At 44.8% G+C, this 14,233-nt stretch overlaps 1 protein-coding gene across 1 annotated transcript in view; it reads left to right on the top strand.

Moving 5' to 3' along the window:
- The window catches only part of Drc1 (dynein regulatory complex subunit 1), a 38,940-nt gene that overhangs the window by 19,665 nt on the left and 5,042 nt on the right, over positions 1-14,233 (top strand). The window contains exons 8-14 of the mRNA XM_013013536.1: positions 2,122-2,261; positions 5,585-5,719; positions 6,695-6,927; positions 8,668-8,780; positions 9,726-9,815; positions 10,348-10,434; positions 13,012-13,478. Coding sequence (XP_012868990.1) covers positions 2,122-2,261; positions 5,585-5,719; positions 6,695-6,927; positions 8,668-8,780; positions 9,726-9,815; positions 10,348-10,434; positions 13,012-13,478 — 1,265 coding nt within the window. The remainder of the gene's footprint in view (positions 1-2,121; positions 2,262-5,584; positions 5,720-6,694; positions 6,928-8,667; positions 8,781-9,725; positions 9,816-10,347; positions 10,435-13,011; positions 13,479-14,233) is intronic.

The raw sequence follows: 14,233 nt of genomic DNA, 5'->3' as shown, positions 1-14,233 counted from the left end.
CTTCCTTCCTTCCTTCCTTCCTTCCTTCCTTCCTTCCTTCCTTCCTTCCTTCCTTCCTTCCTTCCTTTCTTCCTGGGTTTGAACTCAGGGTACTAACTTGGATTTCTAACTAGATAGGTACTCTTCTCCTGAGTCATACCTCTCTGTTATGCTTTTTTTCCCCAGTTAATTGGAGATAAGAGTCTCATGAACTTTTCTGCCTGGGATGGCTTCAAATCACAATCCTTGGATCTTAGCCTCCTGAGTAAGCTAGGATTATAGGCATGAGTCATCAGTGCCTGGATGTACTGAGATAGGGTCTTGCTTCAGACCCAGAAGTGCACCTGGACCTTGGTCCACCTATATTAGGCTTCCCTAATGGCAAGGGCCATAGCAATCAGCTTTCTTCCATGGAGACGGATGACTTGTCTGCCTCCTATTTAGTTTAAGTTGATAGACATATGCCACTTTATGTAGCTGTAGGTTGAGAAGGGAGATTTCAAACTTTTCTGCCTGGGCTAACCTCAAAGTGTGACTTCCCAAGTAGTTAGGGTTACAGGTGTGAGCTATGAGTGCTTAGTTCCTGCTTAGCATCTTTAGGGACACTCCTGACTTCCGGCCAGTATTGTAAATTCTGAGCTTGATAAGACTCTGCTGCCTGGTGCCCTCCTTTGGGGCCATCCTTGCCTCACATTCCTCACTGCTGGCATTTCCCCCAACACCCTGCCCCCCCACTCTTTTCTCCAGAGCCTACTCATTCTCCAGGTCATAGGCAGATATGCGAATGCATCTGCTCAAGGATGCCTTCCTTAGTCCCTCAAGTGCTCATCAGAATGGTCCCACGACACCCTGGCCAACATCTGCTTCCTCACTTCTCATTGGTGCTTTCTTGGCTGTCTGTGCCAGATGGGGCGGGACCATGACTCTTTTGCTAGTGTTTTCTAGCAGCAATTAGAAAAATGTCGCGTGTGTATTTGACATCCAAATGTTGAATGAAGCTTGCTGATGGAAATTGAAAAGGATGTCTGTTTTACTTTTAAGTAGACAAACAAACAAAGGTTGCTTAACATTCTAGAAGACCAGATGGGAAGATTTTGAGCGTGGTGGCAGTGTTTAATGGGGTCTTTAGAGGAGCTGCGTCTGTCTCTAGAGGGGCTGGTACAAAGCCTCAGGGTTCCACATGCTTGCAAGCTCTCCCAGTGTGCTCTCTCAGGCCTTGAGTATGCAGATTGCAGTTGATTGATTTGTATTTTATCTGATTGTTCTTTAATTTGCCTCCCCTGACAGGATTTCTGTTTGTTTGTTTGTTTTTGTCTGTCATGGGGCCTGAACTCTGGGCCAGGGTGCTGTCCCTGAGCTCTTCAGTACAAGGATAGTGCTCTACCACTTGAGCCACAGAGTCACTTCTGGCTTTTTCTGCTTATGTGGTGCTGAGGAATCGAACCCAGGGCCTTATGCATGCAAGGCAAGCACTCTACCACTGAATCACCTTCTAGCCCTCACTGACAGGATTTCTAAGAAGCCAAGTAGAGGCAGTTAGTTGGGTCTGGGGACATAACTCAGTGGTGAAAAGTTTATCTAGTATGTAAAATACTGTGGATTTAATCCCTAGCACTCAATCTCCCTCCAAAAAAAATTAAAAAGGACCTAGGTTTCTCTGGCATGACTAGAACAAACTATTGTGGACCTCCCCCTCAAGTTGAAAAAATTACACCAAGGCCTTTTTTGAGTGTGCTGGTATGAGTGCTTGAACTTAGAGCCTTGGGCTTTCACTGGGATTTTTCGCTCAAAGTTGACACTTTACCTCTTGAGTCATAGCTCATCTTCAGGCCTTTTATTGGTTAATTTGAGATAAAGGTCTCAAGGAGTTTTTTTTGTCTAGGCTGGCTTCGAACTACGATCTTCAGATCTCAGCCCTCTGGGTAGCTAGGATTATAGGCCTTAAAGGTTACCACTGTGTGTGTGTGTGTGTGTGTGTGTGTGTGTGTGTGTGTGTGTGTGCGCGCGCGCGCGTGCGCCCCTTCTCGGGCTTCACCTCAGGGCCTTTTGCTCTGGCTTGGTTGGCTTTTTCACTTCAGGTTGGTACTCTACTACTTGAGCTACATCTCCAGTTCCTGTTGTTGTTTAACTTTTTATTTTTAGATTCTTGAGCAACAGCTTCAGCAGATGAAAGCAACTTATCAGCTAAATCAAGAGAAGTTAGAGTACAACTTCCAGGTGCTGAAGAAGAGAGACGAGGAGAGCACAGTGATTAAATCTCAGCAGAAGAGGAAAATCAATCGGTAAGTCACTGCAGTACATCTTTCTTCTAGACTCTTCTGTATGGAGAACAGGGATATGTAAGTATCGTTCATTCTTGAGGAGCAGAAACTCATTGAAAATATAGCAGCTCCTCTTACAACGTTTTACGGAACCAGGCCCTAGTGGCAGAGATTCCTGTTTCCAATTTAGACATCAGAAAGTCAGAAGTGGAGTTGGGCAAAAAAGCTAAACAAGGGGCTGGGAAGGTGGCTCAGTGGTAGAGCACTTGCCTTGCATGCATGAGGCTGGAAGTGGCGCTGTGGCTCAAGTGGTAGAGTGCTAGCCTTGAGCTGAAGAGCTGAGGGACAGCGCCCAGGCCCAGAGTTCAAGCCCCACGACCTACCAAAAAAAAAATCATCCTTAGGGGCTGGGAAGGTGGCTCAGTGGTAGAGCACTTGCCTTGCATGCATGAGGCCCTGGGTTCGATTCCTTAGCACCACATAAGCAAAAAGAAAAAAGCTGGAAGTGGCGCTGTGGCTCAAGTGGTAGAGTGCTAGCCTTGAGCTGAAGAGCTGAGGGACAGCGCCCAGGCCCAGAGTTCAGGCCCCACGACCGGACCCAAAAAAAAAAAGAAGCTAAGCAAGAACATGAGGCCCTGAGCTCAAATCCAGTGCCAGCACACAGACAGACCGACAGAAACACAAAGACACACAAATGGACCGACAGACAGACACCAGATGGGGGAGGAGAAGGAACGTGGAGCAAGGAAGAATTTCTCCAAAGTCGTATAAGGATCCAGGTAGAAGTTATCTTGTGAAAAGGTGACATGATTGAGAGTTTTCTCTTCCATCCCAAATCACCTGGTATTATTTAATCATTCTCCCATTGGTAGACTGGTTTTAGATTTTGGACAAATGTTGGCTATGTAAACACCAGTTGATTTTCCCAATAGCTGAGATCTGAGTAGCTAGGATTACAGGTGTGTGCCACTTGTGCCGGGCCAGTGGACCTGTTGATAGCTCCTCACAAAACAAAACGATAATGAAAAATTGGTTTGGCTGATCTGAGAAATGAGAGTAAGTAGGGGGGAAGGGAATCCCACTGTTTATTTGCTATAAGACCAAGGATGTCTCAGCGACACAAATCAGAACAGTGAGGAGGAGTTACATGGGGAAACTCCTTACAAATGCCCAACAGTGAAATGGGTAGAACACAGGTTGGCAAAAGAAATGAAGAGAACCAGCTGGGCAACTCGGTGGTGAAACTGCAGGAGCAAACACAGGAGGAAGGAACTAGAATTTTGCTGCTATCATTTGGCCAAAGAGACACTGCGAGATAGGTGTAGGTGGAACGAAAGTGAAGCCCTGTGAGGCCTGAGCACAGGCCAGAGAGAGAGGAAGGGCACCATCTCACTGCCCTGTCTTACCTGGATGCACCATGGCTTCCAGAACCTTCAGCTGCCCTGCTGCTTCTCTCCAGGAGCAGCTCTCACTACCACCTGCCTTTCTGACCACCCCCACCTCCATAAGTATCTCATAATTGGACGTTTGTCTTGGACCTTTTGTGCTATTAGAACAAGATGCATGGTCATTTGTAAAGACAGTTCTCAGGCTGGAAGTCCAAGATCAAACCCCTGGCACACTGCAAGCTGGCAGCTGTGGAACACCTCTTTTATCGGTGCCTGACCCCCATGTACAAGGAAGGAGTCTTTATGGCTTCGTCACCCCTGAAAGGCTACCTCTCTTCATACTGTCCCACTGGAGTGTGCATTTCAGATGCCCACTTTTAAACCGCTGTAACTCACTACCCAGAGTCGGCAGGAGCACTCCAAGGTAGGAAATCAGTGATGCTCTTCTGGCCAAACACATGGCTTCTCCCCAGGCCTTATCCTGTTAGTGTTGGATACTGGACCTCCTCCTTTGGGGGGGGGAAGGGAGGGAAAGAGGGAGGGAGGAGAGGGAGAGGAGGAGAGGGAGAGAGTAGGAGGGAGGGGGAGGAGTTGGTACTAGGGCTTGCACTCAGAGCTTTGGGCCCTGTCCCTGAGCTTTCTCAAAGCTAATGCTCTGCCACTTGAGTCACAATCCCACTTCAGGCTTTTTGGTGGTTAATTGGAGATAAGTCTTATGGATGGGGGTGAGGGAAAGTGGGAGAAAAACCACCTTGACAATAAATTTTTTTTTAAAGTCTTATGGAGTTTCCTGCCCTGGCTGGCTTTGAATCCTGATCATCAGATCTCAGCTTCCTGAGTAGCTAGGATTGCAGGTGTGAATCACTGATCCCCAGACCTCTTTTGGTTTTAATGATTCTAAATTGTCTCTGCTTTCTTAATTTATTTTCTTAAATTTTTCCCCCTTAAATTGTTTCCTTAGATGGTTCTACTTTTTTCTTGCTGGATTTTTCTGGAATATCTAGCTAAGATGGTAGATGGCACATCTAATTTATCCAGGCTTGCAGGGGGTCAAGACCCAGTCTCATGAACCCAGGTGTAAGCTGGGAGCTGGTGGCTTTTCCTTCCAGGTGAAGTCTCCATGGCGCTTATTACTCTTCACTGTCATTCATAGTAGTCTTTGACTAGACTGCTATCTTTTTTTCAAACATATCCTTCTCTTCATCTTTGTATTTGAACATTTCCTTGGCTTAAACGAGTCCTTTGTGTTAGATAAATGAGTATGTGTATGCGTGAGTGAATGAATGAATGAATGAGATACAGGACCTATTAGGAGCATCAGCTGTTTGAGGATGGAAGCTTCATATATCATAGGCTTCTGATATATAGTTATAATAATTGACTTTTTTCAGAATTGAAAGTAGCATCTAAATCATGACAATGAGACGATCACGATAGATGATTTAAGCATGTGAATGGACCCAGATTTGAGCACCTTGACAGATGGGTGTGTGAGGGACATTAAACCCCGTGCTTTTTTTTTTTTTTGGTACTGGAGGTTGAACTCAGGGCCACTCAATACATGCTTACTAGGCAAGCACTCTACCCTTTGAACCTTATATGCCAGTCCTATTTTTCTTCAGATAGGGTCTCTCACTTTTGCCTTGGCCAGGCTTAGACCATGACCCTCCTACTTTCACCTCCCAAGTAACCAGAGTTACAGGCATGTGGTACCATACTTGGCTCTCACTTGAATGCTTGAGCAGCTGACGGGCTCTTGGTGGGCCTGTGCTGTTCTGGAGAGTCCAGTTGCTATGTTTTCCTTTCCTTCATCACAGGATCTGGAATATGTGGGAGGGTTTGCTGCCCTTCTACTACTAACTCAGAGTTTGTAGTAGAGCTAAGTCAGGTGGATAAGAGCGATGTTCTTTACTCTTTCCATTCATCTGTGGCTTCGCTTATTTCCCCTTTACCTAGGCTGCATGATATACTTAACAACCTGAGGTCAAAATATGCCAAGCAGATAAAGATGTTTCATGAGGAGAATCAGAATCTGACCTCTGATTACCAACGACTGGTGATACAGTTCAAAGACCTACAGAAAGCCATGAGGTAATTTTAGGGTAGAGAGGACAGGGGTGGGGGAGAAGGAAATTTTGTAGTAGCATGGTAGCATTGGTTTCATTCGATCTGAGATAACCAGGTTATCTAGCTAGCTCAGGGCACAGAAGACTCCTTTGCACTATGTTCCTCTGTCACCTGTTGTTTCTTTTTTTTTATATTTGATTTTTTTTATTGTGAAAATACTGTACAGAGAGGTTACAATTACATGGGCAAGATAATGAGTACATTTCTTATCAAGCATTGTAGCCTCCTCCTTTGTTTCCCCTTCTCATCCTATCCTCTCCCCACCCCCTCACCCAACCCTCCTCCCCCCACACCAAGGTTGTAAAGTTCGTTTTCGCCATAACAACTTGTATGTCTCATTGTTGCAATGGGTCCTCCTGTATCCCTATTTAAATGATTTGTTTTTTCCCTTCCCCTCCACAAATTATACCAACATAAATACAGTGAAAGCAGGGGTTATACCGTGGGGGAGGGACATACAAAGCAACAAAGAAATAATCTTATAAATGTGTTAGAAACAATTGCATGAAAGAAAAAAAACATTTGAATACATATCTTAGGGTTCATTTCCCTAACATCACCTTATCTGACCTTTTCTGCTTGACTTAGCCATATACTAGTTATTGCAAATAAGGGAAACCATGGGACCTATGTTTCTTTGGGCTTGGCTTACTTCACTTAATATAATTTTTTCCAAGTCTTTCCATTTCCTAACAAATGGGGCAATGTCATTCTTTCTGATGGAGGCATAGAATTCCATTGCGTATATATACCACATTTTCTTGATCCATTCATCTACTGAGGGGTGTCACCTGGTGTTTCTTGTCCCTTGTTGGGATGGCTCCATTTTATGCTCGGTGGGATCAGCTGTGCAGCATTTCCCATGGCTCTGCCTCACATTCTTATCCTGCTGCCAGGACAAGAAGTCAGCTGGCCATGCTTGGTGGCTCTCGTTCACAGGCACTTTGCTCTTATTGATGAAGAGAAGTTTCGCGAAGTTTGGCTGATGAATGAAGAGGAGGTGAAGGCCATAGTGGCCAAAGCCTTTAACGTCGACATGGTCATCAGCACCCAGCATCTGGGGCTCCCATGGACGGCACCTGATTACTGGTTCCTGAAGAACGTGGGCCCGCTTTCCCAGCAGCAGCAGAAGTCAGCCACGCAGATAGTAGAGGAGGTGCTGATGCAAACAGGTGCTTGGAGCAGAGTCACAGAATTAGCACACAGGGGATTTTTTTCTAATGTTTGCTAATGAACAAGATACCAAGATTTTCCCTTCACCTTATCAAAATGTAGCTGTTTTTTCTCAACATGCGAAATCTGGCACCAGTGATTCCAAAATAACTTTTCATCTGCTTCTCCACAGAACCACAGAACAACCTCAGAGGAAGCATCCACTCCCTCCCCTCTACCCAGATAAAGTCACTAATTCATTCATTCATTCATTTTGTGGCATTGGGGCTTGATCGGGCCTGGGTTATGTCTCTGAGCTTTTTCACTCAAGGCTGGCCCTCTACCACTTGAGCCACAGATCCACTTCCAGATATTTGGTAGCTAATTGGATATAAGAGTCCATGGACTTTCAACTTTGATCCTCAGATCTGGACTAATTGGGATTACAGTTGGGAGCCACCAGTGCCTGGCTTTTTCTTTTTCTTTCTTTCTTTTTTTTTTGTTGTTGTTCTTCTATTAGCTCCCACTCAGAACGCAGAGGCTGACTGCTGTATTTCAGTTTCTGTGTAGTTAGTGTCACCAACTTCATACACATGTGGGCTTCTTGTTTCAATGATTAGATCATTACAATTTGATTTTCCTTTATAACTATGTAAAATATTTACACATTTCCAAAGTCAAGTGTACAAAACCAGATATATTCAAAGACTTGTGACTTATTCCTCCCCTACAGAAAGTTATAGTAGAGTAGAGGCATGGTTCAAGCGGTGAAGCACCTGCCTAGCAAGTGTGAGGCTCTGAGTTCCAACCCATGTACACCCAAAGAAGTAAAAAATTATGATTTATCATTCTGCTGCTTTACAATTATATAGATATAATAACATGCTATAATATACTATATAACTAGACTATATATGTAAACATATATCAATTTTTAGGTAACATTTAACTTATTTTGCTAACAATATTCTTAGAGATATTTCTCTTATAATAAATATATGTCATTTGTTTTTGTATGACATTATATTATGTGGTTAAACCATAAGTTATTTAAGTGGACTTCTGCTGGTCATCAGTTGAATAATTTTATTTAATTAATTTATTTGCATTTGTACTGGAGCTTGAACTCAGGCCTCATACTCTCACTTGGCTTTTCTACTCTACCATTTGAGCCACATCTTCACTTCTAGCTTTTTGCTTGTTAATTGATGATAAGAGTCTTTCAGATATGTCTGCCTGGGTTGGCTTCAAACTACAATCCTCAGTCTCAGCTTCCTGAGGAGCTAGGATTACAGGTGTGAACCAGCATTACCTGGCTATAATTTTTAATTTTATTTAAGAAAATTCTTGGGTTTTGCTATGATGAACTCAGTTCTTGCTGACAATGCCCCATTAGGAGGCAGCTACTCTGCCCTGGCTACTTGTAACCTCCACAGGGTCCAAAGCCAGGTGCATGCATGGTATGCACACTTAGCTCCTGGCTGGATTGGAGTATGAGGCCTCCAGCTAGACAAAATTTGGGAAAGTGAGTCTTTTGGACTGGTTGGGAATGGACAAGTTGTCCAAGTTGTCCAGACAGATTCTGATTCCAGTCCTCAAACTTTCAGTCCCCACATCCCAGAGAGACTTGCTTCAGCACCCAGCTTCCTCAGGGAGGCTTCGGAAGTACATAGAAAAGGAAGCTCAATCTGCCTCTCAAAGTTAACAGTCTAGAAATGATTCTCTCTCTCTCTCTCTCTCTCTCTCTCTCTTATCTTTAGAAGAGGAAGGGAATGAAGAAGCAGTCCCAGGAATGGAAACTTACATGGATCTTCCCAAGCAAATTTCACCACAAACTACCAGAAAGATCCTGACGCTTCTGTGTGATGAGTCGGTGAGGGCAGCAGCGGGGTGATGTCCGAGGCCTCTGCCGGGCCCTGGGTGGACTGCAGTGAGGAGCTGAAGTTTTCTGGCTGTGCCCAGAGAGGGGGCCTGAGTAGTGGAGCAGCCTTTGCTTTGGGTCTGGGAGGAAGTGCACAGAGAGGCCTGGTCAGCAGTGGCTCTTCCTATAGCGGGTCAGTTACCAGGTGCGCTGCTAGGTCCTGCCACCTCAAACAAAGGGCATTCTGAGCCCCATGCTCACATCCATGAACCCTTGGCCAAGTGTCATGGCGACAGCAATGAGACCTTTCTCTGGAAGGAGTCGGCTTGTATTGATTCTCCCCAGTTCAGCTTTGGACATTAGGTGTGTGTTAGGACTTCAAGGAGCTGGCTCAGTTGGAAGCTGAGTTGTTGATTTGTGTCCAGGTACTGAGGTGGGTAAAGAGCAGACCTGACACCCCCAGTTCTCTTGAAACAGACAAGGCCGCTTTCTGTGGTGCCGTGGGGCTGGGGGGGGGCGGTTCTGCTATGACCACCCCTCGGTGAGGCCCTTCTCAGCTTGTCCAGCCTAGAGCACGTACTCATCTTGTCCTCTGTCCCCTATCCACATCACGCGTACTCCTTCCCATGAGCCCTCTCCTCTCCTCAGGGCCTACTTACTGCTGGGTTCTGTAGCCACTGGGGAATTCGGGGGAAGGTCACTCCCCTGGGTCTGGTTTCCACTGCTATGTAGACTCAAATGTTTGCTTGAGGTAGAGGGCCATCTAAATCCACGATGAAGAATGGCTCTGTCCCCAGGGACTGGCTCTTAGACTCCTTAAGATGCCCTTTCCCTAGGACTCCCCTGCCCACAGTCCCATCCCGGGGGGTTCTGCTCTGTGGCTCGCCCCTGGAGAGTCACACTCAAAGGCTCCTGAGACCTGTCCCTAACGGGGGCCGCCATCTTCCTTCTCCTCAGGGCTTCCTCATAGAGAGCAAGCTGCTGAGCCTGCTGCTTCCCCTGGAGCGAAGTGAATGCTATCTGCTGAGGCTGGATGCCATCTTCTCTGTGAGTCTCCTGGGTGGAAAGGACCCGGGGTGGGGAAAAAGCCTGCCCCTCAGTCTTCCTGACATTGCCTCAGCCCTCAGACCAGACCACAGTGTCCAGAGCTGTCCCGAGCTCACTGTCACAGCCTCCACCTACCAGACTGGCGTCAGCTTCTGATGTCTCCCACCCCTGACCCTTCTTCTACTACCTCTTCTCCTCATTGTTATCCCCTGCACCTCAAACTCAGCTATGGGTTCAGTTCTCCTTAGCACTCCTTTGCCTGCTGGATCTGTATGGAGCCGCTCCTGACTCAGCTTTGTTTCTCTGTTCTGTTCACCGCCCCCCTCCCCACCCCTGCCATTTCACTGTAGTTTCCTTGTTCTGACCAGTGCCCCTTGGGCACTGGGTTATAGGCTCCAGCCAGGGATGCTGAGGAGAAAAGCTGAGCCTCATGCTCGGAGGAGCTAAGACTCCAGCAGCATCCCGAAGTCTGTGGCTCTGTGGACTCTTGGTTGCTGTGTTTGAGTATCCATTCTGGTTTTTCTCCTCGCAGGCTCTTGGAATCGAAAGTGAGGATGACTTGTATAAACTGGTGAACTTCTTCCTTAAGTACCGGGCTCATCAGTTATCGCCCAGCCAGGTGAGCTGGGCTGCAGCTGGAAGGACCATTTCTACTTCTCCCCAAACCCCAGAGGGCATTGCTGCCTTTGAGTAATACTCTCAGGGGGAAACTTGTGGGTAGGAGGTATGCATAACTAGTACTAGTTTTTCTGTTTGCGAAAGGAAGAATGGCTGGGGTCTGATGTGAGATGCTTTTGTTCTACTGAGGCCTAAGGGATCTTTTCTAATCCTCAGGCCTTCCTCAAAGTAAGGCCTCAGCCACCGTGAGATCTGGCCCACCGTGATCTGTAGATTTTGATCCTTAACACTTTGAAAGCAGGGATCGTTCATACTAGGCTGCAGTTGTTTCTTTTTTTTTCTTCCTTCCTACCTTCCCTCCATTCCTCCCTCCCTCTCTCCTTCTCTCTCTTTCTCTTTCTTTGTCCTGAGTTTTGACCTCAAGTTCCCATTCTTGCCTGGTTTACTTGTTTAGGTGATACTTTTTCACTTGAGCCATGCTTCTACCCTTTCTGCCCATCTTTATTTTAACTAATTTCAATGTGAGCATCAAAGAAATATTCTGGAAAAGTCATTTTATTTTAAAATTGCAAAAATTAATTAAAAATTGAATTAAAATGATTTTAGTCTTATGTGTTAAATAGCTCTAGGGTGAGTATCCTGATAGAAGGAATGGACTAAGCTGACAAAATGGGTAAAAAAAATGATGTATTTTATATTAGAGTAAATTCTGTAAGGCAGAAATCACTACAAGCTGAGTTAAAATGCGAATGACAACTGGAGAACAACACAGTTCAAGACTGGTTTTCTTTTTCTTTAAAAAAAATTAAAATTGTTTTTATGAAGGTGATGAACGGAGGAGTTACAGTTATGTAAGTAGGTAATGAGGACATTTCTTTTTGGACAATGTCACCCCTTCCCTTGCTCTCTCCCAGTTTTTCCCTACCATCCCCATCCCTAAGTTGTATAATACATTTTCAACATAGTGTCTAGTGAGTAACACTAAAGCTAGTTTTCTTTTTCTTTTTTTTTTTGTCCATCATGAGGCTTGAACTCAGGGCCTGGGCGCTGTTGTTGAGCTATTTTGCTCAACGCTAGTGCTTCTACCACTTTGAGCCACAGTACCACTTCTGGTTTTTGAGTGGTTAATTGGAGATAAGAGTCTCCCGGGGACTTTTCTACCTGGGCAAGCTTTGAACTGCAGTCCTCAGATCTCAGCCTCCTGAGTAGTTAAGATTACAGGTTGAGTAGTTAGGATTACAGGAGTAAACCACTAGCACCCAGCTTGGCTAGTTTTCTTATAAACCAACAAGAGAAAAGACTGAAAATCCAAGAGACTATCACCTAGAAGGGACACCACAGTTAACTTTTAAACATATAAAACGTACAAAAAATAAGTAGGGTTTCTTGTAAAAAGATACATGTAAACTGTCTGATTCTATTTTTTTTATGCCAGACAAGTTGGCAAAAAGCTAAACATTTGGTGATATATAGTGGTGACTAATGTGTTGCAAATGGATACATTCATAACTTGTTGATAGGAGTGTAAGTCACTGTCACCTCCAGTGAGGACAATTTGACACTATTCATTGCAAAACTGCACTTTACTCTGCAACTCTTATTTTTTTCTGTAGATCCTGCTCAGTACAGTTGAAACAATTTTTGAAATAGCAGGAGACTAGAAGCAGCCTAAGTATCTGTGATTGACGAATCTATTTAATAATAAATGGTGCTGGGCTCGGAATGTGGCTTAGTGGTGGAGTGCTTGCCTAGCATGCATGAAGCCCTGGGTTTGATTCCTCAGTACTACATACACAGATAAAGCTGGAGGTGGTGGTGTGGCTCAAGTGGTGGAGCACTAGCTTTGAGCAAAAAGAAGCTCAAGGATAGTGTCCAGGCCCTGAGTTCAAGCCCCAGGACTGGCAAAAAAAAGGGGGGTACTTCTCCACAATGGGATATTATGCAATATGAAAAACAAAACACAAACAACAACAAAGTTCTTTATATACTTTATATATTTATATGGAAAAAAGCCTGTAAAGTTTTTTTGGTCTATGAAAGGAAAAGCAAAGTATGGAATGACATAGGTGAAAATATTTAGTTAAAAACATGAGTAGTAAGTATAGTTTATGTAGACCTGCTACTTCTTAGCTAAATGTGCACACCTTTAATCCCAACAATTGGGAGGCTGAGGCAAAGGGATCATGAGTTTGAGTCCAGCTCAGGCTGCATAGCAAGATCTTACCTTATACTATTTCTGTGTAAGGAGAAGAAGCTTGATAACACGTTTGATTGTGGAACATAAACTGCGTGAATCTAAATTTTAAATTTTAAAATTTAAATTTAAAAATGAAAGCAGAATTCGATATTTATATGGTCTATGAATATTGATACACACGCAGATTTAGACATCAAACACTGTCCTTGTCTCTAAGCCCCATGTGCCTTTCCCAACAATCCATCCTTTCCCATCTTTCTCCTCTCTCTGCTTGTGGAATGTCTTCCTCTGAGAGTCTTCTGTTAGCATTATTCCTATTCATCTTTTTGCAATCCTGCTTGTATATCCCCCACCAATCGTTACTCTTGCACCTTTCTCTAGGGAAGCCTTGGAGATCAGACAAAAATGGATCGATCAAGCTTTCTGTCAGCATTGGAGAGACCGAGCTTGATGTCAGCACTGGAGAGATCAAGCCTGATGACGATTGAGAGATCGAGCCTGATGACAACGGAGAGAACAAGCTTGATGTTAGCGCTGGAGAGATCGAGCCTGGCGAGATCGAGCCTGACATCTGCATGGAGCAAGAAAAAATTCCTGCCCAAATTGAAGCTTGAGCTCCCAGAGCTAGAGTCCTCAGATCAGGAGCCTTCAGGGCAGGAGTCTTCAGGGCAGGAGTCTTCAGGACAGGAGTCTTCAGGGCAGGGCCCCTCAGCATGGGAGGCGTCCGCACCAGCAGAAGGAGAGGACCAAGACAAAGAAAGGCAGACCTCCATTTCATCTGAGCTAATTCACCCCAATGATGTTCTCAAGATTCTAGAGGCTTTTGTCATGGGGCTGAATAAACCCAGGTGAGCCAGCATACTAGAAGGCTTATTTGAGACTTTGGTTGGAGGAGGGGGGAAGACAGGTGGAGACAGGGCTGGGAAGCAAGGAGAGAGAGAATGAAGAAGAAGCTGCTGGGCACACATTTGGAGAATGTTCGGACATACTCATGAAAGAAAAAAAAATGAGAGACAGGAATGATTTGTGCTGTTTCCTTTCAGCATTCATTCATTCAGCCAATAAACACCAAGGCCTGCCATCTATAGGCACCATGTCAAAATAACGCCTTATGATTGGAGCAACATTCAAAACCTATAGAAGGTATAATTTTGCTCACAGCAGGAAGTAGCCATCTCCATTTTGCAAGGCAGAGAGGGTTTGGGAGGAAATGGCACCAGAAATGTTCAACATACTTTGTACTATGTGGGCAAAGTGTAGGGAAAAGGGAATTTCAGGATTCAACAGCTTGGGGAAAATCTTGTATTCCAGAATCATGATCAGTAGGTATGGCTAGAGTATCACGGGTCTGGAAAGTAGATATTGTGGATCTATGGAGCCAGGTCAGATTTGGAGAGTCTTGCCTAAATACTTTGTCCTGGTTGGAGCCAGTAAAGACTTTAAAGCCCTGGAGTAACATCTGTTCATATAAAATAGTATTGATCTGAAAAAAAAAAGCCTGATTTAATCATCTAGATCCATTGATGCTGGTCACAGGGAGAGCAATCAGGAAGCTAGCTCAGTTGGGAGGGGATGGTGTCTTCCTTTTTTTTTAATTTTTTTT

The sequence above is a fragment of the Dipodomys ordii genome, unplaced genomic scaffold (genome assembly GCF_000151885.1).
Source record: "Dipodomys ordii isolate 6190 unplaced genomic scaffold, Dord_2.0 Scaffold20, whole genome shotgun sequence".
Classification (NCBI taxonomy): Eukaryota; Metazoa; Chordata; class Mammalia; order Rodentia; family Heteromyidae; genus Dipodomys; species Dipodomys ordii.
The sequence above is the reverse complement of the archived record's forward strand: the minus strand, read 5'-3'. Positions and strand labels throughout refer to the sequence as shown.